Here is a 22,502-nt window from a genome sequence, read left to right on the forward strand (position 1 = left end):
TTGTTGAGGATTTTTGCATCTATGTTCATCAGTGATATTGGCCTATAGTTTTCTTTGCGACATCTTTGTCTGGTTTTGGTATCAGGGTGATGTTGGCCTCGTAGAATGAGTTTGGGTGTGTTCCTCCCTCTGCTATACTTTGGAAGAGTTTGAGAAGGATAGATGTTAGCTCTTCTCTAAATGTTTGATAGAATTTGCCTGTGAAGCCATCTGGTCCTGGGCTTTTGTTTGTTGGAAGATTTTTAATCACAGTCTCAATTTCAGTGCTTGTAATTGGTGATTGGTCTGTTTATATTTTCTGTTTCTTCCTGGTTCAGTCTCAGAAGGTTGTGCTTTTCTAAGAACTTGTCCATTTCTTCCAGGTTGTCCATTTTATTGGCATAGAGTTGCTTGTAGTAATCTCTCATGATCCTTTGTATTTCTGCAATGTCAGTTGTTACCTCTCCTTTTTCATTTCTAATTCTGTTGATTGGAGTCTTCTCCCTTTTTTTCTTGATGAGTCTGGCTAATGGTTTATCAATTTTGTTTATCTTCTTAAAGAACCAGCTTTTAGTTTTATTGATCTTTGCTATTGTTTTCTTCATTTCTTTTTCATTTATTTCTGATCTGATCTTTATGATTTCTTTCCTTCTGCTAACTTTGGGTTCTTTTTGTTCTTTATCTTATTGCTTTAGGTGTAAATTTAAGTTGTTTATTTGAGATGTTTCTTGTTTCTCGAGGTAGGGTTGGATTGCTCTAAACTTCCCTCTTAGAACTTCTTTTGCTGCATCCCATAGGGTTTTTTCTAGGTATTTTTTGATTTCTTCAGTGATCTCTTGGTTATTTAGTAGTGTATTGCTTAGCCTCCTTGTGTTTGTATTTTTTACAGATTTTTTTTCCTGTAATTGATATCTAGTCTCATAGCGTTGTGGTCAGAAAAGATACTTGATACGATCTCAATTTTCTTAAATTTACCAAGGCTTGATTTGTGACCCAAGATATAATCTATCCTGGAGAATGTTCCATGAACACTTGAGAAGAAAGTGTATTCTGTTGTTTTTGGATGGAATGTCCTATAAATATCAATTAAGTCCATCTTGTTTAATGTATCATTTAAAGCTTGTGTTTCCTTACTCATTTTCATTCTGGATGATCTGTCCATTGGTGAAAGTGGGGTGTTAAAGTCCCACTTTAGTTACTGTCGATTTCCTCTTTTATGGCTGTTAGCATTTGCCTTATATATTGAGGTGCTCCTCTGTTGGGTGCATAAATATTTACAATTGTTATATCTTCTTCGTGGATTGATCCCTTGATTGCCATCTTAACAATAATAAATCTTTCAATCTACAAATATGTGATTAGTTTCCATTTATTTGACTTCTTTTTCTTTAAAAAATGTTATGTAGTTTGCAGAGAAGACATTTTGCCTTTATTGCTAAGTACATTCCTAAGTATTTCATTATTTTTGGTGCTATTGTAAATGGAAGTTTAAAAAATATATTAGGGCTGCCATTAACATAGAGCCACAAACTAAGTGACGTAAACAACAAAAGTTCATTCTCTCACAGCTCTGAGTGAGAGATATCCGAAATCAAAGTGTCAGCAGGACCATACTCTCTCTCCTAGCTTCTAACGGCTGACAGAAATCCTTGCCATTCCTTGGTGCTGCTGCATAAATCCAACCTGTCTTCATTGCCACACGACCATCTTTCCTCTGGCTGTGTCTTCACATGTTATTCTCCTCTCCATGTATGTCTGTTTCTATGTCTTTTCTCTTTTTATGATAAGGATACCAGTCATACTATATTAATGGTACACCCTACTCCAGAAGGATCTCATTTGAATTACATCTTAATGACATTTGCAAAAACCCTATTTCCAGTAACGTCACATTCATAGGTACCAGGTGTTGGGACTTCAACATATCTTTTTGGGGTACATAATCCAAGCTACAGAACTCTCATTTGGGGGTTTATTGATGGTGTCTACAAATGAAACTGATTTTTGTATATGGATCTTGAATCCCGCAACCTTGCTGAGTTCATTTATTAGTTCTCATATTTTTAGTGGATTCCTTAGGATTTCCTATACACAAGCTCACATCATCTGTAAATATTACTTCTCCCTTTCTGATCTAGATGCCTTTTATTTCCTGCCTAATTGTCCTGCATGGAACCTCCAGTACAATGTTGAATTCGGGTGATGAGCTTGGGAGCCTAGCAAGGTGAGAGGACATTCCACCTAGCAGTTAAAGCACCGGACACGGGTAAACACATAGAGGAGGAATGAATTTGGCTTATGAAACAGAAAGAGAAAACTTCTTTCACAACGAGATTGTGTAGTTGGTGAAGGACCTTATAGACCAAGAAGTCTTGACTTTAATGAGAAATGAAGTCATTAAATGCTCTTAGGGAAAGGCATGCAGATTTTTCTGACAAATTAGAACAGGACAAACATGGAGGAGTGGGGTCAGTGGATTTGGACACCAGATCATAGACTATTCAGTTATCAAGAATAAATGACAGGGAATTCCCTGGTGGTCCAGTGGTTGGGACTCCACACTCTCACTGCCGTGGACCTGGGTTCAATCCCTGGTCAGGGAACTAGAATCCACAAGCCACATAGGGCAGCCAAAAATTTTTTTAAAAAAGAATAAATGACAAAAAGGAGTCAGAACAATACCTGGTACATAACAAGCATTCAATTAAAATGTCAGCTATTATAAAATAATTCCAGGGACTGGTATGGTGGTATGGTAATAGAGGAAAGGCTGGGAAAATAAATCTTATTGGAAAAAGAAACAGCAAGATCAGATATATCAGTTTCACTTCACGAGGAAGATGACTCCTAAATTTTTCTATAAAAGGCTGAGGAAAGAGGATGAGAAGTCTTATGAGGTTAATTAACTTCTACATTTTCCTGCAGGAACATATATTTAACTACTTTGAAAAAAGTGTAGTTTCTTGTATATTCCTAATTTTCTATACATAGCCACTTTTAATTTCATTTCAATGTCTTAAATCAACTCCAACATGGATAAAAACAAATTGTTTCACTGAGTAAATGAGGGAATGTGCAATTGTCCTAGATTTAGAACTGGAGATACATTCAGATCCCAGCTCCATTCTGGGTAATCTTGAGCACATTACTGAATCACTCTGAGCTCGTTTATTATGAAATGGGAGTTTTATATGTAAATTACTAGACAGTTTGCTGTGAGGGTTCAATGACATTAACACATTCTACACTTGTAGGTATTCAAAAGGTATCTTTTCCCTCCCTTCCCCTTAATAAGACAGGAGTTACAGTCTCTAACCAGATCCAACTGCTCATCATCTTTAGGATGTAAAGCAGGAGTTGAAGAGTGAAATAGGAATGTGAAAAAATTATCACTTGAAAATAAGAACTAGTTATCTAAAGGATTCAGGTTGGTGATCTCTCAGGGAAGTACATGAGGGATGCTTCTTCCCACCAGATCTACCCATGGAAAAATGGTCTCCACTAGGTGAATTCTTCATCTGCACTTACAGGGGGCCATTGAAGGTTTGTCATACATTTCCTATCATCCAGCTAGTTGTGACACTATTTAAGCATGCAAATTTCTGGTTAAGGAAAGCAAGCTACAGCCCCCTAAAGGTCGAATGAATATTAGGCCATTTCTGTAATCATCCCAAATCATTAACACAGTATAATAAGAGAAAAAAAAGCATAATTTCATAAAAGGGCACTTTATGAAATCTCAAGACAACATGACCGTGAACAGTTAAAATCTATTTATTCCTAGATTAATGTAACTAATCAAATGCTTTGGGTCTATTCATTCACCAGCAGTTCACATATAGAAAATATTTAATATTAGCCTAAATGAAATGTATGTGAGAGAAAAATACGAGGAAAGGGAAAATAAATCTAACTTCTACTTTTTATTCACACCATTAGTACAATAAAAATTAATTTCTGAACAAATTCAGGAGTTTATTTGATCATTAAGGAAGCTTTAATGTCCTACCATATAATCTAGATTAATAGAAAAGACTGAATACAAACTATCTTAAGACATGAATCAAACTTTTAATGTATCAATTTATTGCATATGTCAGTACAGAAAAATAGAAAGTGTATTTTAAAAGAAATTTATTGTAAAAACACAAATGTAAATGTTTGCTTTTGCCATGATTAGCACATAATGTACTATAACATTCAGATTTGAGTTATAAAATTTTATCACTGCTTCAAATAAAATATGGCAAATAACAAAAATATGATTTACATTATGAAATTGGGTTAACTTATTTTATCCTGAACGCATTTGAAGAAGTTGAAAACAACTTGAATTTTCAGTATATGGAGTACTGACAGAAATTCTGTTATAAATGATGTTAAACAACACACACTCATCCCTGTTACATATGTATATATGACACTTTTCGTAAAAAAAGTGTCTCTTACACACAGTCCTATTGTTAAACTACATTTTTAAGATACAAAATATAAATGGAGGTATATTTGCACCATCTGGCAAAATGTGTTGACTACTATTAGGATGAATGCATTTATTTTGTCATACAAATGAATATACTATTTCTGATTAGCTGAGATGATGTGCGCATATGGCAATATAAGTCAACAGAAGTGCTTTTTATTTTCTACTCCGATTTTAAAAATATGTCTGTGCTCTGTCATTTCCCAACTTTACCTGAGTGATATGAAAATACATAAATTTAAGGATAATCCAAAAGCATTATGACTAATTCTTTTCACATTTCCTTCTCCATAATTGCTGTCAAACATAATAAGAAAAACAGAGAGGGGAGAGGTCAGTGGAGGTTTTCAGTATATCTCAATCATAGTCTAATTTAAAAAGTGACTTCTGCGACACCCTCTTTTAAGGTTTATCTTATTTATTCCTAACCTCAAGGACAGGACTCAGTCAAAAACTACACTTTGGCTGGGCCTGCATGTTAGTTTATATAAAACTGAGTATGGCCTTCATTCTTTAATTCCACCAAACAAGCCCATACCCACCTCAAACCAAATCTTATAAACAAAAGAAATGAGTATGAAAGCATCAGGTGGTATGATTCTCAATAAATATTACGGTATCATTAATCTGGTGACGCATTACCAAAGGTAGAATTTGGGTTATTCTCAACTGTCTACAGTCATGAAAAGATAAATTTAAGCTGCCCCATAACAAATTTCAGAACACCATTTTAACGAAACCACCAATTTTACAGTCAAAGTGTTTGCAAAGACATAGGGTAGATGCAGTATCAGGTGCTCCAGTTGCCTTCTCCGTTAGAAACACCTTGAGTTCAAATGATCTGTTTTACATGTTATGCTTCCTTTTCACCAACCTCACCAGCTAATTATTTCCTAGATCTACATTTAAGAACGATGTCACATTTCCCTTTCCAGTTGTTTCTATCCTATTAGTATTCTTTTATCTGTTACAAATGATTTTTTCCTGTATTTTGTAATATCTTTTTTTAGGATCTTTTTTGCCATTTTACCCCCAATAATCTCTTTTAAAATAATGGATTTTGATCTCAACGGATTTTTTCTTGCCATATTTAAAATCACTCTAGGGTTTCCAAATTCCAGTAGCTTAATAACTTAAAAACTCATTCAGAAACTCCTACAGCTGCTCTTACATCAATGAGCCAGAAATTAATAAACAAGATGGACACACACCTATTCCCACTAAGAGATGAGTCCAAAATGAAGGTATGACTCATGAAGAATTCATGTTTTATTAAGACCAATTGCTTTGGCCACAATATTAGACATGCTTTAAAAAAAATGATGCCACAGGCTTCATGGACCCCTGATGATAGGAGTTTGTCTTCTACTCTCTTCCCATCTAAGGAACCAGTCTCAAATACAGAAGGAAACTAGGAAGGAAAGATGTGCTACAACCCTAGACACCTTTTCCTTTTGTTGCAGAAAGAAAGGCTCCTCAACCCAAAGAGGAGAATGAAGGTAGGGATGGGACACATGTACTCCACAACTTCTGAAGTCCTGGGTCAAAAAGAAGAGGGGGGGATTGTTAATAAACCTGGAGTACTAAAAAAAAAAAAAAAAAAAAGGCAGCATAAAACAAAACACTGATGAAGAAAAAGCGTTTTATACTTCATCAGCATAATATTTATAACTAAAGTTGATAAATTCCTCCACAGTGTACTAGACTAAACCATCACATGAAAACATAAGGTACTTTGTAAACTTTGAAGAATGATACAAGTCTAAGGTGTGCCATGTAAACTCATGTCTAAATACACCACATTTTGTTGTATTAACGTTCTTGTTAATACATTACTATTTAGGATAGTCATTCTATATAGCTATGATTGACAAGATGAAAAGTAGCCTTTAATTGTAGTGAATTTATAAATATAAAATACACCTTCCATGATACGCGTTTCCAACTTTTTTTAAAAACGCATGATGTTTTTACAATTTATAGAAAACATTATCCTTTAGAAATCATACTTGCTATAATTTATTTTTTTTCTAAATACTGACATAAAGTGAATGATAAGAATGTTATTTGGCAAAAGTATTTCTAGCCCTATCTCTATGGAAAGAGTTTCAATTAAGGTCAAGATTACTGACCCATTATTTCTCTGCCCTAGCTGCTTGCACAAAGCCAATAAATATAGCTAAAATACTCAGAATATCATATGTTAAAGCTGACATAACGTACAGAGCTCAATTACATCTGATTTTTGAGGACTGCTTGAAACAACTTAGCTTATATATCTTAAGGTAAATCCTGTAAGGATTAAGGGGCTCTTTTCTTAAATAAGATTTTTCTTACCTTCTATATGTCGAAATACTACTTCCCACTTACAGCCATTTAATTGTTAAATGTGGTCACAGGTTCTGTGATCAAAAGCTCTAGAGTTCCTTTATCCGCACATTTTCACATGCAGAAAATAAATAAGACTTCCTAAAGCTGTCTTTTGATGCAGTTCTTCTATTTCATAACTGAAACATCAGACCAAAGAATATAGTTTTCATTTACTTTTGTTTTTGTAACTTTTATTTTCAGAAAGTCCAATAAATGATATCCTGGCTTTAGTGGGACAGATATACCTAGATACTTGGACTTAAAAATGAAATGTGGGAATTCTTGTAAAATAGTATGTACAATAATGTAATGATAAGACTTCCTAATTCTTAAACAGATTCTAATCTTCATTATGACTGCTATTAGTGGTTCAGCTGTAGACTTACAAAATCGACAGAAGCTAAAATTCTCTTTGCCACCAAAATTACAAATGTTAAAAAGTTCAAATATGCACATCAAAGCTGCAGTAAAATTCTCAATTTCTATTTTTACATGCCATGATCCAGACTGTACCTAACAAAACACGGTACGTTTATATTGGAAAATGGGGTCCCATTTATTTGTAAGAAAAAGCTGGATCTCAGCATTCACCAGAGCAAAATTCAATGGCAACCTGCACATAGGCCTCAATTTCATTTCTTGCTAAAAACAAAATAGAGTTTACATAAAAATAGATATAACCCAGGTTACCATATACATTGGTATATGACCAGTATTTACATTAAAAACATTGCATTGCATAAGTCAAGGAATAAAATACCATCATGCATTTCATTTTTAAGGTGAAAAATGCAATTACAGAACTAAGTTTGCTTACCATGATTGTCCCAATATTTACTAAAGGAATAATACCCAAAGGTTTCTTGTTTACATGTCTCCTTCCACACTTAGTCATTAATCTAAGTGTCACGTAGATTACACAACTTCAGCAACAAGAAACTTCTGAATATGCTATTATGATAGCATACTAAACTAAAGATATGGATACATAACCATATTGAAAGGTTCGATGAAAATGTATGAAATCCCAATGATTACAGTCCTTCAAATGTAAAAAACTATTTGGATCATTTTAAAGGAGCACTGAAGTCCTTTCAAAGTTTAATGTCACTCTTCAGACAAGTACAGATATAACACACTTCTAGAAAGGAACATTCTTTATCATTCTGCACAAATTAAAATACAGTGCATTAATCAAAAAAAAATTATATAATTGTTACATTAGATGAAGTTTTTGCCATTTCTTCAGGAGAATGACTCTTTATTACTTCTTTGATGAACTGTTCAAGGGCAGTGAAGTAACCCTGGCATTGCCATGTATCATTATGAGTTCCATCAGGAAAAATGGCTAATCTCTTAGTCCGAGATGGGGAAAGTTCATAAAGTTGCTTCATCATTACTGGTGGGATTAATTGGTCAGAGAGTCCAGAGATGAAAAGAGAAGGCATTCTGCACTGAGAGATTTTTCTGTAGGACAAAAATTTATTTTTGTAGCACCATAAAGGAAGGTAACGCATTGGAAAGAATGAAAATAAAGTGCTGGCCATATGCGGTATGCTTAAAAATGTGTTCTCCACCATAATGGCTGAAATCCTATGTGAATTTTCAGAGGCCAAATGAATAGCTACTGCCCCTCCCAAGGAACGGCCGAAAAGAAAAATTTTTGTTTTGTCAAGGTCAGGTCTGGTCATCACGTAGTCTAGCACAGCCTCAGAGTCTAGGTAGAGTCCTTCTTCACTTGCTTCTCCTTCACTTTTTCCATATCCTCGATAATCAACAAGCAAAAGATTAACTTTGAGGTTAACCAACATAAGCAATGCATTCGGTAACCTGTGACCTATGTTGCCTGCATTCCCATGAAAATAAATTATAGTTGGGGAATAGGGCGAATTGTCTCCAGTGTATCTTATCAAAATAAGATTTAGACGCACTCCATCTTTGGTTCTGATGAAAATGTTTTCATGTGGAATACCAGTCGGCATGGGAACATAAAGGCGTGAAGAAGATGGCTGTTCTGGGAAATAAAGCAATACATCCTGGAATTTATAGAGAATACCTGCTATTGATATGAATATTAACAAAAGTAAGATAATGCCTCCATACAGATGGAAAGTCACTATTAAAGGTAAAAGAGAAATACGGCAGAGAGCCCAAGACCATGAAGCCAAAGCTATTAGCCATCTTTCAACAAAGTTCCACAGCATCCAGGACTTTTCCATTGTGGCTCTCCGTAAGCGTCCTGAAGAGAGACAGAGATAGGGAGAATCAGTAATTCAACATACATCTATTATTTTAAAAGTTAGATCCATGATGTAATAAATCATGGTACTAGGTGAATCCTTGGAAACCTACATCAATCCATCCACAAAATCGATTGTTCTAATTTTCTTCATCCCTTCAGTTCTCAAGGTCTCCTTTCTCCCTCCACTGCTGTATATATGAAACACAAATATTCATCAAACTATATTCATTTTCTTAAAAAAAAATGCAGGTACTTTCATTCATGTATTCTCCTTGATTTGACAGAAAAATAAGTTGATGCCATGTTCCCAATTTTTTATATGAGGGAACAAACGCTCTGGAGCATAAGTGGATTGGCCGTGTCCCAGCTTTGCAGACAGAAGAGCCTGGAGACCAAGCAGCATGCTTCTAATGCTCCTGGTGCACCCACTGGTCAGCTAGGTAAGGTGAGGGCAACTTTTTAATTTGAGGTAAAACTGACATATACCATATTAATTTCAGGTGTACAACATAATGATTCAATATCTGTATATACTGCAAAATGATCACAATAAATCTAGTTAACATCCATCTCTAGACATAGTTACAAAATCTTTTTCTTGTGATGAGAACTTTTAAGATCTACGCTTAGCAACTTTCAAACATGCAATACATTATTAACTTGTCACCATGCTGTACATAACATCCCCATGACTTACTTTACAACTGTTAAGTTTATACCTTTTGACCCACTTCTTTTATTTTGCTCACTACCCCCAGCTTCTGGCAACAAACAATATGTTCTCTCTATCTATGAGTATGGGGTTGTTTTGTTTGTTTTCAGAATCTACACATAAGTGAGATCATACAGTATTTGTCCTTCTCTGACTTACTTTACTTAGTATAATGCCCTCAAGATCTATCCATGCTGTTATATATGGCAAAATGTCCTCCTTTTTAATGGATGAATAATACTCCATTGTGTGTGTGTACGCACAGACACATCCTACATTTTCTTTATTCATTCATCCATCAATGAACACCTAGGTTGTCTCTGTATCCTGGCTATAGTAAATAATGCTATAGTAAACATGGTGGTGCATATATCTTTTTGAGTTAGTGCTAAATTTCATGACTTTAATCCATTTTGAGTTAATTTTTCTGTATGGTGTAAAACAGTAGTCCAGTTTCATTCTTCCACATGTGGCTACCCAGTTTACCCAATATCATTTATTGAAGAAACTGTCCATTCCTCATTGTATATTCTTTGTCATAAATTAACATATTATGTGTGGGTTTATTTCTGGGTTCTCTATCCTGTTCCACTGATCTATGTGTTTGTTTTTATGCCAATACCATACTGTTCTGATTACTATAGCTTTGTAATATAGTTTGAAATCAGGAAGCATGATGTCTCCACCTTTGTTTTCCTTTCTCAAGAATACTTTGACTATTCAGGGTCTTTTGTAGTTCCATACAAATTTTAGGATTATTTGTTTTATTTCTGAGATAAATGCCACTGGAATTTTGATAGGCATTGTACTGAATCTGTAGACTGCTTTGGGCAGTATGAACAATATTAATTCTTCCAATCCATGAGTACCAAATACCTTTCCACTTTCTTGTGTATCCTTCAATTTCTTTCATTAAGGTCTTATAGTGTTCAGTGTTCAATTCTTTTACCTCCTTGGTTAAATTTATTCCTTGGTATTTTATTCTTTCTTTAAATTGAAATATAGTTGACTTACAATGTTTTAGGTGTACAGCAAAGTGATTCAGTTATATATAGATACATACATACACACACACACACACACACACATACATATATAATTTTTTCAGATTCTTTTCCATTCTTTTCCATAATATTATTACAAGATATTGAATGTATCTTGGGCTACATAGTAGGTTCTTGTTTATCTAACAGTGTATACCTGTTAATCCCAAATTCCCAATTTATCTCCCCCTCTTTCCCCTTTGGTAACCGTAAGTTTGCCTTCTATATCTGTGAGTCTATTTCTGTTTTGTAAATAAACTCATTTGTATAATTTTTTTATATTCCACATATAAGTGACACCGTACGGTGTCTTTCTCTGTCTGACTTACTTCAATTAACATCATAATCTCTAGGTCCATTCATGTTGCTACAAATGGCATTATGTCATTCATTCTGGGGGCTGAGTAATATTCCACTGTGTGTGTGTGTGTGTGTGTGTGTGTGTGTGTGTGTGTGTGTGTGTGTGTGTGTGTGCTCGCCACATCTTCTTTATCCATTCATCTGTTGATGTATATTTAGGCTGCTTCCATGTCTTGGCTATTGTAAATAGTGCTGCTATGAACACTGGGGTGCATCCATCTTTTTGAATTACAGTTTTCGTCTTTTCTGGATATATGCCCAGGAATGAGACTGCTCGACCATAGAGTAATTCTATATTTAGTTTTTAAGGAACCTCCATCCTGTTCTCCATAATGGCTGCACCAATTTACATTCTCACCAACAGTTTAGGAGAGCTTCCTTTTCTCCACAACCTCTTCAGTATTTATTATTTGTAGACTTTTTGATGATGGCCATTTTGATTGATCAGTGTGAGGTGGTATCTCATTGTAGTTTTGATTTGCATTTCTCTAATAATTAGTGATGCTGAGCATCTTTTCGTGTGCCACTGGCCACCTGTATGTCTTCTTTGGAGAAATGTCTATTTAGGTCTTCTGCCCATTTTTGGATTGGGTTGAGGGTTTTGGGGTTTTTTTTTGATATTGAGCAGTATAAACTGTTTGTATATTTTGGAAATTAAGGCCTTGTTGGTCTCATCGTTTGCAAATATTTTCTCCCAGTCCATAGGCTGTCTTTTCGTTTTGTTTATGATTTACTTTGTTGTGCAAAAGCTTTTAAGTTTAATTAAGTCCCATTTGTCTATTTTTGCTTTTGTTTCCATTTCTCTAGGAGATGGACCCAAAACAACTTTACTGAGCTAGGTAGGTTGAGGGCAAATTTTATTAAAGAGGTAGTTAACAGATTCTAACCTATCAAGACCAATCCAATAGAATTTATTGTCAATTTTCTTTTTCACATTATAGAAAAAAATTATAATTCAACTAAAATATAAAATACGTTCCCTTCTATTTGGAGGTTCTCACAGCTAAATTTAAAAAATAATTTAAATGGAACACTAGTTTCTAATATTGTATTATTTTTAAGAAAAAGTCTAATAATTTGTCTTTCATATCTGATTAAAAAGAAACTTTAGATAGTTAATACTGTGAAATATGCTCAATCTTTTATAGAGCCCTCACTGCAATTTCATACCAGCGGGTCAACAAAGATTGCTACAGTATACTGATAAGGCCATGAACACTTGGGGGATAAGTGTGAAACAAAGACACAGAAATTCTATTTCAGAACCAGAGATAAATGAAGAAAACGACTTACTGGAGAAAAATCTTTTTAAAGTTTGCTAAAAACTATAACTGATGTAAAGAAAATACAAAAGAAAAGCTTTCAGAAGTCATTGTTTTTGTTACCAAATAAAGTTTATGTGCATTGTCTTAAAAAGGCACAAGAGGTGAGATGTTACAATTTTGCTTATGTAGTACTCATTTACTTATATATTTACCATTTTTAAAAATTACATTCTCTTTTACTCACTAACAAAACTACCATAAAGAAGTTATTCTTAAATTTAATAAATAATTGTTAATGACTTATCTTTATAAAATTTTACTGTATGTCATAAGCTAATAAATGTGGCATTTTAGTTCATCAAATTAGATTTAAACACTGAAAACCAAGTTAAATTATACTGGCTACAAAGATGAGTTAGACAATTTAATAGATTCGATTTTTCATTATAATCTCATCAAAAATATTTTACTATTCCGCTAAACATGGACCTTCGAATCTGAATTTGCGTTCAAATAACTCTCTTTGAACATAAACCAACAGTGTAGCATTTTTCTGAAGTTTCTCTAAAATCAACACTGCCACCCAGTTGCAGCAAGTTTTATTACAATAAGCACTATGTTAAGCCAGAGAAAAGCAGGTATGTGAGGTAAAACAAAAATCCAAGCTTAACAACTAGAGAAGCAATACCTGAGCATTAGGTGTCAGACCTGGATAAGAACCAGATTGAAAGAGGCTACACTACAGCAGCCAAATAAGCCAATTACACTGAATACTGAATAACTGTTCCAGGTCAATAATCAATGCTGTTTACAATCTCTGGCCACTATTCATCAACAGCTTAAATTATACAGGGCTACTCTATAATCCTTCACTGTAGTGGATAAGTCTGAACAACACATCTGAGCACTTAAATTTTTCATCTAATGCTTACTTAATTTTATTTCTTTAAGAGAATGATTTTCATTTGTACCCGGAAGTTATATTAGGAAAATTTGAAAACAGACTGGCATTTACTTTATACATCAAAATAAAATAATTTTTGTATAATGATTAGGATTAACAAGGTTTGGGATATAACATACAAATATACTAAGGCACTGTGTCATTTGGAAAATAAGATACCATTTAAGATATTTCTTTAGGGAAAAAATGTACTTTTTTTCATAGTCAAGCCAATCGTTTATGGCAGAAGTATCAGAGAGATGAGTAACTCAAATATCACTTATTTGGTGATATAGTAGGAAAAAAACACTAAAATTCCATCACCCTTAAAGTCTGCTCTACCATATATTTGTTAATAATCTTGGGTTTATCAGTTATTTCCAGTTTGAATTTCCTTTTCAGTAGAATGAGAATTCTAAAAATGCCTATTTATAAAGCTGGTCAGCATTATCAAATAATTAATAATTAATTAATAAAAAAGCATTTACAAATGCTACAGATATATTAACTTCATTTGCTTTTGTGACTAGTATTTCTGGCTGTACTACTACATTCTTAACCATGTTCTGCTTGAATTAACATCAAAATTAGAACTTACCAAGCACCTATAAGAAAAAAATATATAGGAATTTGATAAGGGCATGGCAAAGCACTCCTACAACCTGGATAATCAGGAGTGAATTGACTCAAGTTTTCACATCAAAGTTCTTATAAAAAACTAATACAACACTAAATAAAACATAAACCTCATAATACATGGACAGGGCATATTTTGAAATTCAAACCACCTATATAGATTAAACTATATAAAGTTTTCGATTATCAAACTTTGAAAAAATATCTTTTTTAAAAAAGTAGGCTCTTTTTTTTTTTTTTTCTGCCTCCAAAACAAGACTTCACTCACAGAAAAGGCTCAGTAAACAGCTATTATCGTCATTACCATGACTGTCATCATTACCATCATCTTTGTTTTTACATCATCTTATTTCATTCTGTCCTTCTTGGGAACTGCAACTAGATGTTTAAAGATAAATTTGCTTTTTTAAACACACAGTTGCTTGCATATATTTATAATCATTCATAGGAAATTATGGCAAAACATCTATTTTTTAAAGGTCTTTCTATAATGTACACAGTAAATCTAACCTCATATAATGAGAAATGCCTGAGAGCATGAGAAATGCCAGCATCACATGACAGTCAAATCTTTTGTTGAGAAATTTCCTGAAAACAAGTTTCTGAGCTCTTCCCCAGAAATCACAAGCTCTGTACAGAGATGAGCCTTTTGGTCTCTCGCACTGAGCTCTTCCCTCTCCTCTTTCTTCCAGAGGATGGGAACAGGACAGGATCCATGATCAGTGAGAGCTTCTGAAATAAGTTCTGCTCAAGCATCTCACTGTTGATCCAACCAGCTCTCCCATTTGTAACTACAGAAATATTTAAGGGCATTTTAACCCCGGAATAGGGAATTGTTGATGCGCTAGCTCTCAATATCCAGAGACCTGCTCACTGGCTGAGATGACATATTTCGAAGTGAAGTGAGGCTGGGACAGAAGTGTGGTCTCCCTGTGATCATGGTTAGTGAATAACAGCAGCCGTCTTCCTGGGCTCCTCTGTCAGGAACCACAGTCCCCAGCATACCTCATGCTCTGGTGGCATCTCTGAGGGCGTAACAATGTCTGAGCAATTTTCATTAATTTTCAGCTGACTCATTTTTCCAATTTAAGTCATTTAATCCTCACAACTTAAGGAAGCATGTAATGTTATTTCCCTTTTACAGATGAAAAAAAAAAAAAACAGGTAGAGAGGTGAAGCAACTTGCTAACGTTTACAAGGCTGATTAATGCTAGAGACAAGACGAGAAATCAAGCCTTTTTGACCCAAAGCTCTTAATCTCTGACTTCAAAGCATCTAACTATTTCTGAGTCTCTTAGAATCTCATTATGTTCATGGTATGGATGCTTCTTAAATCACTGGTAATTTCCTATAACAGCTGCTTCGTCTTCAGAATCTTTTCAACATACAATATTGAATTTAAATTTGTAAGGCCAGGAACTGTGTTTTTCTTTTACACTACTGTATTCCCATGGGTAGTACAGCACTTTATATATATTTAAAACTAAAATGTTTTTTTTAAATGAACAATCCAGTAATGTATCTGAATTATTAGATTTCTAAGAAAACACAACTGCATTCTGAGCGTCAGACATATATATTTAAGACTGGACACCAGAAAAATGGCATATCTGAGTCCATTATTGGTTAGGAACAGTAGGGATTTAACCTTGCAGTTTTCCACAAAGCATTCCTGAAAAGCTGCCTTAATTAAATGACTTTGTGATAAACAAAGGTAATCTTGCAATGGATTGTTAAACTGTGGAAGTCAATAAAATCAATTCATTTTGAGGAATATCAAATGGATGTCAATTTTAAGGACAGGTTAATAAAAACTGTTCTAGAGTGTGTGTCTCTTCTCTATAATACATTACGGCATATTGGCGGTTTAGAAAGAGACCTCCATGCACGAACTGCCTTATTTTTCCTATAACCCAATTAGCCAATAATTTCTGCTCCTCCTTCTGTATCACACCTCCATGCTCTTAATGGAACTGGATCTATCAAACAATATAGGAAGGATTTTTTTTGATAAATTTGCTGAAACTATCAACAAAGTACAATTACTAAAGCCATCTGCTGAGATGTAAAAACAACTTCACATATACCCAGATGCTATGATGATCAATAAAAATGAACATTGCCGCCGGTACAGTCCACTGCACAGATCCTAGAGCTAACAGTAAGTTTTCCACTTATTTTGTCAAAAAATTAGTTTGAATAAAGGGTTAACAAAACCTTTTCTCGGACTTCCCTGGTGGCGCAGTGGTTAAGAATCCACCTGCCACTGCAGGGGACATGGGTTCGAGCCCTGGTCTGGGAAGATCCCACATGGCGCGGAGCGGCTGGGCCCGTGAGCCATGGCCGCTGAGCCTGCGTGTCCGGAGCCTGTGCTCCGCAACGGGAGAGGCCACAACGGTGAGAGGCCCGCGTACCGCAAAAAAAAAAAAAAAAAGTACATCCTATGAGGAAAATTTATGAAATGTGTTGCCAGAAGAGATGGGTTATTTGCCAGGTTCTTTTGCATGCTGCAATGCAACTGCTGATAACATCTTAGCATCATAAACAATAAAGAGAAATTTGAGTTTAATGTACTCCAAGTGAAATCAATGTTTATACTAATTAAAAAGGCTGTTTAGAGGGAAAGAACATTAGACCTGTAGAGCAAAGAAGCTCGGTCAACCAATATCCTTCATCTGCCATTCTTCTTCTACATTATTACTCTGTTTCTAATCTTATGCCTACGTCTTAAATAAGTACCTCACTTATTCTCATTTCTCAATTCTACCTTTGCCAAGTTATCACACCAGCTCTCACATATCAAATGTCTCTAAAGCCCATCTATCTATGGCTTCGACCACCCCAGTAACTGCTAACTACTCGCTAGTAGAGGATCTGATGCATGAGCTCTTGTGATGATCTCTCATAAAAAGCAAACCTCACTTACTAATAAATCCAATGGACTTTTCTCAATCCACACTGCAACACTGTACCCCTAAGTAGCACCAAACCTGGAATCTTCCTCAGCTTCCAGTATAATCAAATCCCTGTGTTGCTCGCTCTGACCCACCCCTAAATGTTGGCATTTTCCAAGGCCCTGTGTATTTACCTTTCTTTTCCTCAGGGATTTCATTCTTTCTCATGGCTCCAACCATCATACTTGTTTATGAATTATTCCCATTCTCCGTGTCTACTCCATCGATAATCTCAATTTATCTGTTCCTTGAGTACCTGATGCTTCGTTAACAACACAGACTTACCCAAAACTAAACAAATCCTCCTCATCTAATGTTTTACATGCTTTATGTTAATTATGAACAAAAAAGCATGATGTGTAAACAAATATATTTTTTAAAAAACAACTGATTCTAGGGCTACATATAAAATAACATGCAAAGTAAATTTAACTGTGTTACAATATCAATAATAGGTACATTATTATAACATGCACAGATCTTATATCCGAATGAAAAAATATCAACCTTAAAAACAATTTTTGTGCTTTTTATTTAGATGAAGTGGTTAGAGGTGCCATCTGATATTAGTGAGCACTTCTCAAGAAATAATCTATTAAAAACATGACTAGGGGCTTCCCTGGTGGCGCAGTGGTTGAGAGTCCGCCTGCCGATGCAGGGGACGCGGGTTCGTGCCCCGGTCCAGGAGGATCCCATGTGCCGCGGAGCGGCTGGGCCGGTGAGCCATGGCCGCTGAGCCTGCGTGTCCGGAGCCTGTGCTCCGCAACGGGAGAGGACACAGCAGTGAGAGGCCCGCGTACCGCAAAAAAAAAAAAAAAAAAGACTAATTTTTATTGTAATGTATAGACAAAGTAAATCTAATTATGATTGTTTTCTCTTTAAAAGAATGGTTCTGAAATATTAGTAGTATCTTTTTATACTCTATAAGTACTTTGAGCAAATGAATGAAAAGTAGAAATCTGATGATGCTCATCTTGAGAATTTTATAGTCATTAACTTGTTTTGTTCACCTTTATTGCTCCATATGCTTCCTATCTTTAAATATCAGCCCATATAAGTATACAATAACCCACTTAAGGCTAAAAATATAAACAATTTATAGCTGTGAAGCTGTCAGAACCACCATGTTGGTTACAGTGTGAGCTGAGTGACCAGTCAACTGAGTGAGTGATGAACATGTGCATCTGACCTCCTTTAATCACCTTATGTGCTCCCTCATATATGTACTTGGAGGATCGCAAATGGTTCCATATCTAAGGAAAAATATTTAAATAACTGTTCAATAAGCTGAGGCTTAAAAAAAAAGAGAGATCAATACCAAACGTATGCCCACCTTCAATCATATGAGTCCTCAGAACACAACTACACGTCCCCCAAGGGAGTTCTCAAACCCAGCCCAGACCACAAAATGGTCCCAGGGTTGGTTTCCCAGCCTCATCAGATTCCATTGCATCTTATCATAGTATTTCAAGATTAAAGACAGCGCCACCAATACTTGCAGACACCTGCTCTCTGAATCATAGTGCTCAGACACTACAGACTATTTAAAACGTGTAAGTATGCAGTCCTAGTCCTAAGTAGCTCATGATCTACTCAGTAGCCCTCGGTCTACTCAGGGATCATGGGCATATGTAACTGTATATGTCTAACATAAATTGAATTATAGAGGGGCCAAGGAAAATTAGAGAAAGATCACACTGTCCTTACATAGAGCAAAAGAAAAAGAAAACCTTAACTATGTGTCCTTCACAACATAATTTTAGTAATCTCTGGATTTCATTATGCTTGAATACTAAAAGAAACCATGGGGAAATTTTTGCCAATTTTTAAAAAACAGGACAAAGTACAACTCTAGGGTTAAGAATTTCTCTTACTTTCCATCAAACAGCTGTCTATGCCACTTATTTATTCATTTAGCAATATTTTATCCAAAAATTTAAAATAAATAAAGATTAACAACTTAGATATATCAAGAACTAAAGCTCAAACTATGGGAATGGATACATTTAATTATGACTGCCCCAATAATACTAGCAGAGTAAACTGAACAAATATGTTACTCTTTCAATCGCAGATAAAATTATACTTTAATGAAGGCTGGAACTGTCTCGCAAAAAAAAAAAGTAAATGCTAATTATTCTCATTATTTTTTAAATGCGGAAGTTTATATCGTATTGCACGGTGTATATTCATTTACTGATTCTGCCAACAGTAAAAGGTCTTTGAAAACTACAAAAGATGTTTTACCTATACATGAATTAAATATGACTTCCCCCAAAAACAATCTGACTGAAGAGTAACCAATTATAAATACAATTTTAAGAAGTCATAAACGTACTATTATTTTAAAGGCCTTTATATCCATCTCGATTGATAATTTTAGGAACATCTTGTTTAAAAATAAAAACTGCTCGTACATTAAAGAAACATACCGACAAGTGACAAAACCATGTGTAGGTTCAAGGGAAGACTAAAAAGTGGAAAGCAAATTCATGTGTCACACCTAACGTCTGCATTACAGGGGGAGAATGGTATCCTCTGGGGGAATTCACAGCTTCCAATCACATTTCAAGTAACAGAGAAAGCAGATTCAGCCCTCCTGCATCAATGGATCTCCTTTTCTGCTAAGCACTGGAAAGTTAAGAAACCATGCCAGCTGCACAGCTGAAATGAAAACACAAACAGCCACTATCCGTGTGCTGGAGACACCACAGGATGAATTATCTATTTCCCTAATGGTTACCCACGTGTCATCAATAATGAAAAAGTGTGTATTAATAGTCCTATGGGACAAATCAACAGTAACTGCCTATGGAGATGCTGGATTTAAACTGGAATTTCAATTGGCTCGAGCAGACATCTGGAACATTATACCAGGCAGCAACTTAGTAGCATTTTTGTGCTTTCCCTTTCGCCTGAAGCACAGAAGACTTCGCAAATCTAGTCAACTCTGAGAGAACAAAGATAACAGATTCTTGTCACTGTGGAAGTCAATCACAATTTATTCTGAGATTATAAATATCAAAGAAAGAAAAGGGTTAAAAAAATAGATCCACAAGGCTAAAAATGCAAACACTGATGTAAGAATTAAAACTGATAATGAAATTCAGGACCTTTCCAACTTACGACGGGATAGTGTTCTAAATACTATTAACTAAACGGGTGAAACTTGGAATTTATTTGCTTATACAATCAGTGTTACAGGAGAAGTAAGATTCTCAGGCCAGCTCACAAATGCACACAGTTCACGCCCTGGATACACTACAGCTTTGCAATTCCAGTACACTATACGGCTGTAGGAGTTGAGACTTATACGAAACAGCAACGTAAAATGTAATCATTTATTATGCAGTCTATCACTTGAGGGGGAAAAAATCTTAAATAGAAAAACTAGAACCCTTTTTTTTTTTTTAGGTCTGTTCTCAAAAGAGTATATAAGGGCCTCAAACATTCCTGAGGTGACTAACCGATAATTAGAAAGATTTTAGAATCTCTGAGTAACAACCAAGTTCTAAATTAAAGAAAAACAGAGAAACAGAAGTAGATTTTCCTGAGGTAAGCGACCGGAGAGAAGAGATCCCAGAAAAAGGTTAGGTTGGATTGTTTCCTGTACCCACTTCTAAAGTCACAATGTTGACCCAGGACAGCTTGGTTAGTAAATGCTCTCGTTCAGGCCTGAGGTGTGGCTGGGAAGCCAGGAGGCTCGCCAAGGTCCGTATGTACAGATATTCATAAGCTGGCTCACTTTCATCATTCCAAAGGACCTATCAAGGGCAAGCAGCGTCGTGCTGTGGGAACGAGGGTGTTTTCAGGCTCCGTACGTTGACAGCTGGGTGGCTTTTGCCAACTCACTTAAGCTTTCTAAATATATGTCTCCTGGTGTGTAAAAAGGGGGTCAAACACGTAATTGAAACACGGCTGCGATCAACTGTAACACAGTATGTTAATACATGCAGCTACTTGTACGAGACAAAAGTTAAAGCATTTTATTATCTACTAGAGCAGAATAAGTACAACTAGAAGGTCTGCTAGACCTGGATGAAATAATGGTAGGACTCACTGGAGATTATCTGAGTAGGTGCACACAGGAAGGAACTAGGGCGCTGCCTTATTTTTTCCTGTCAAAACCCAGCTCAGGTAGCAGCTCCTTCAGAAAGCCTTCCCTGGTCCTCTACTCCCTACTGCCAACCATTTCACATCCTATAGTTTGTACAAATTCACGTGGTGGCACTCACTGCCGTAGTGTAATTCATCTGCTTTACAGAGACTGCGAGTTCCTTGATGACAGTGACATCATTTTATGCAAATCCGTATTTTCAGTCGACAGAGCAATGCATGGCACACAGTAAGTCTCTATTAACAACTACTGAATTGAGCAGTCTAGGACGTAAGCAGGACAATTATGACATACCACTAGATGGTCAACCACGAGTTCTTAGCTCGTGGAATAAAACTTAACCTCTCAGCAAAAGATACGAGATTAACCCACGCTTGCGCACAAGTTCTTAACGCGTGCCGAAAGATACCAGGAGAGGATCCATGAAAAGCCAAGCATCAAAACTTAAAGCCCACATCTTCTTGTGCCTTTCTATGCAGTAACTGTAACATGGTGAACCTAAACCAAAGAGCTATCGAATAAAAGACTTTGTTTGGGGTTCTGATACCTTGGGCAATAACTCTCGTAATGCATTTTGCAGAAAACACATGTTGACAAGACTCTACAGCAAAACTGACTTAATTCTATGGGGTGCTCCCGCCCCGTTTCATAAACACCCCAAAGTTCCTGCCATGGAATTCGCAGGGTCTAAACCTGTTCTTGACCTGAGTGGGCCAGGACTACTCCATGTCTCACACCTGGCAGCTGGGATTTTCGCTGCACTTTTCCTGTGTGCGGGGGAGGGCTAGGCTGGGGATGGATGGTGTCCACGCGCTGGTTTGTACACGTTACTGGAAACACCACTGACAGCGAATTCTAAGACACCTTCTAGGACAGCGTCCCGGCGCCGCACCGGAGGGCGGTCGGGAATCGGCGCGCCTCGGTTCCCACAGCGGCGTCTGTTTGGGCTTCTCCCCCCTCGGCCGGCGAGGCTGCGGAGAGGGCTCCGTCCGGTCCCGCACGGCCCTGGGCGCGCAGCCCCGCGCTCCCGGGAGGCCCTCGCCGGCCGCCCCCCGCGGCCCCGGGACACGGCGGCCCCGCGGCCCGCACCGCACTTACTTAGACCTGCTCGCAGGCTGCGCAGTCGGCCGCGGACTCGGAACCCGGCGCCGCGGAGAAGCGTCCCCCCGCGCCGCTTCCGTCGCTCCTCATCGTCCTCCTCCAGCCGAGGGGCCGCCGCCGTCGCCACGGTGTAGCCCGGAGCTCCTGCGGCGCCGCTCTCGGCTCCTCCACTTCCGGCCCACGCTCTGTGTAGCCGGCAAATACTCCCGCCGGCTCCCACATCACCTGCTCTCGCCTTCCTCCCGGGAGTGGGAAGCGGGCCCACCCTCCCGGGCATGCGCAGAGACCGAGGCCGGA

At 36.6% G+C, this 22,502-nt stretch overlaps 1 protein-coding gene across 2 annotated transcripts; it reads right to left on the reverse strand.

Annotated features, from left to right (window-relative positions):
- Positions 1–4,030: 4,030 nt before the first annotated feature.
- ABHD13 (abhydrolase domain containing 13) lies at positions 4,031–22,469 on the reverse strand. Of its 2 annotated transcripts, XM_067713484.1 has the most exons (3): positions 22,203–22,335; positions 9,185–9,262; positions 4,031–9,071 (listed from the first exon to the last, which is right to left on the reverse strand). In XM_067713484.1, exon 3 carries the CDS (start codon positions 9,049–9,051, stop codon positions 8,038–8,040), a length of 1,014 nt encoding a protein of 337 aa, XP_067569585.1. In that variant the 5' UTR covers positions 9,052–9,071; positions 9,185–9,262; positions 22,203–22,335; the 3' UTR covers positions 4,031–8,037. The 2 variants fall into 2 exon arrangements, with proteins under 2 accessions (XP_067569585.1, XP_067569584.1); XM_067713483.1 differs by lacking the exon at positions 9,185–9,262 and having other exon boundaries at positions 22,203–22,469.
- Positions 22,470–22,502: the final 33 nt, after the last annotated feature.

The sequence above is a fragment of the Pseudorca crassidens genome, chromosome 18, assembly GCF_039906515.1.
Source record: "Pseudorca crassidens isolate mPseCra1 chromosome 18, mPseCra1.hap1, whole genome shotgun sequence".
NCBI lineage: Eukaryota > Metazoa > Chordata > Mammalia > Artiodactyla > Delphinidae > Pseudorca > Pseudorca crassidens.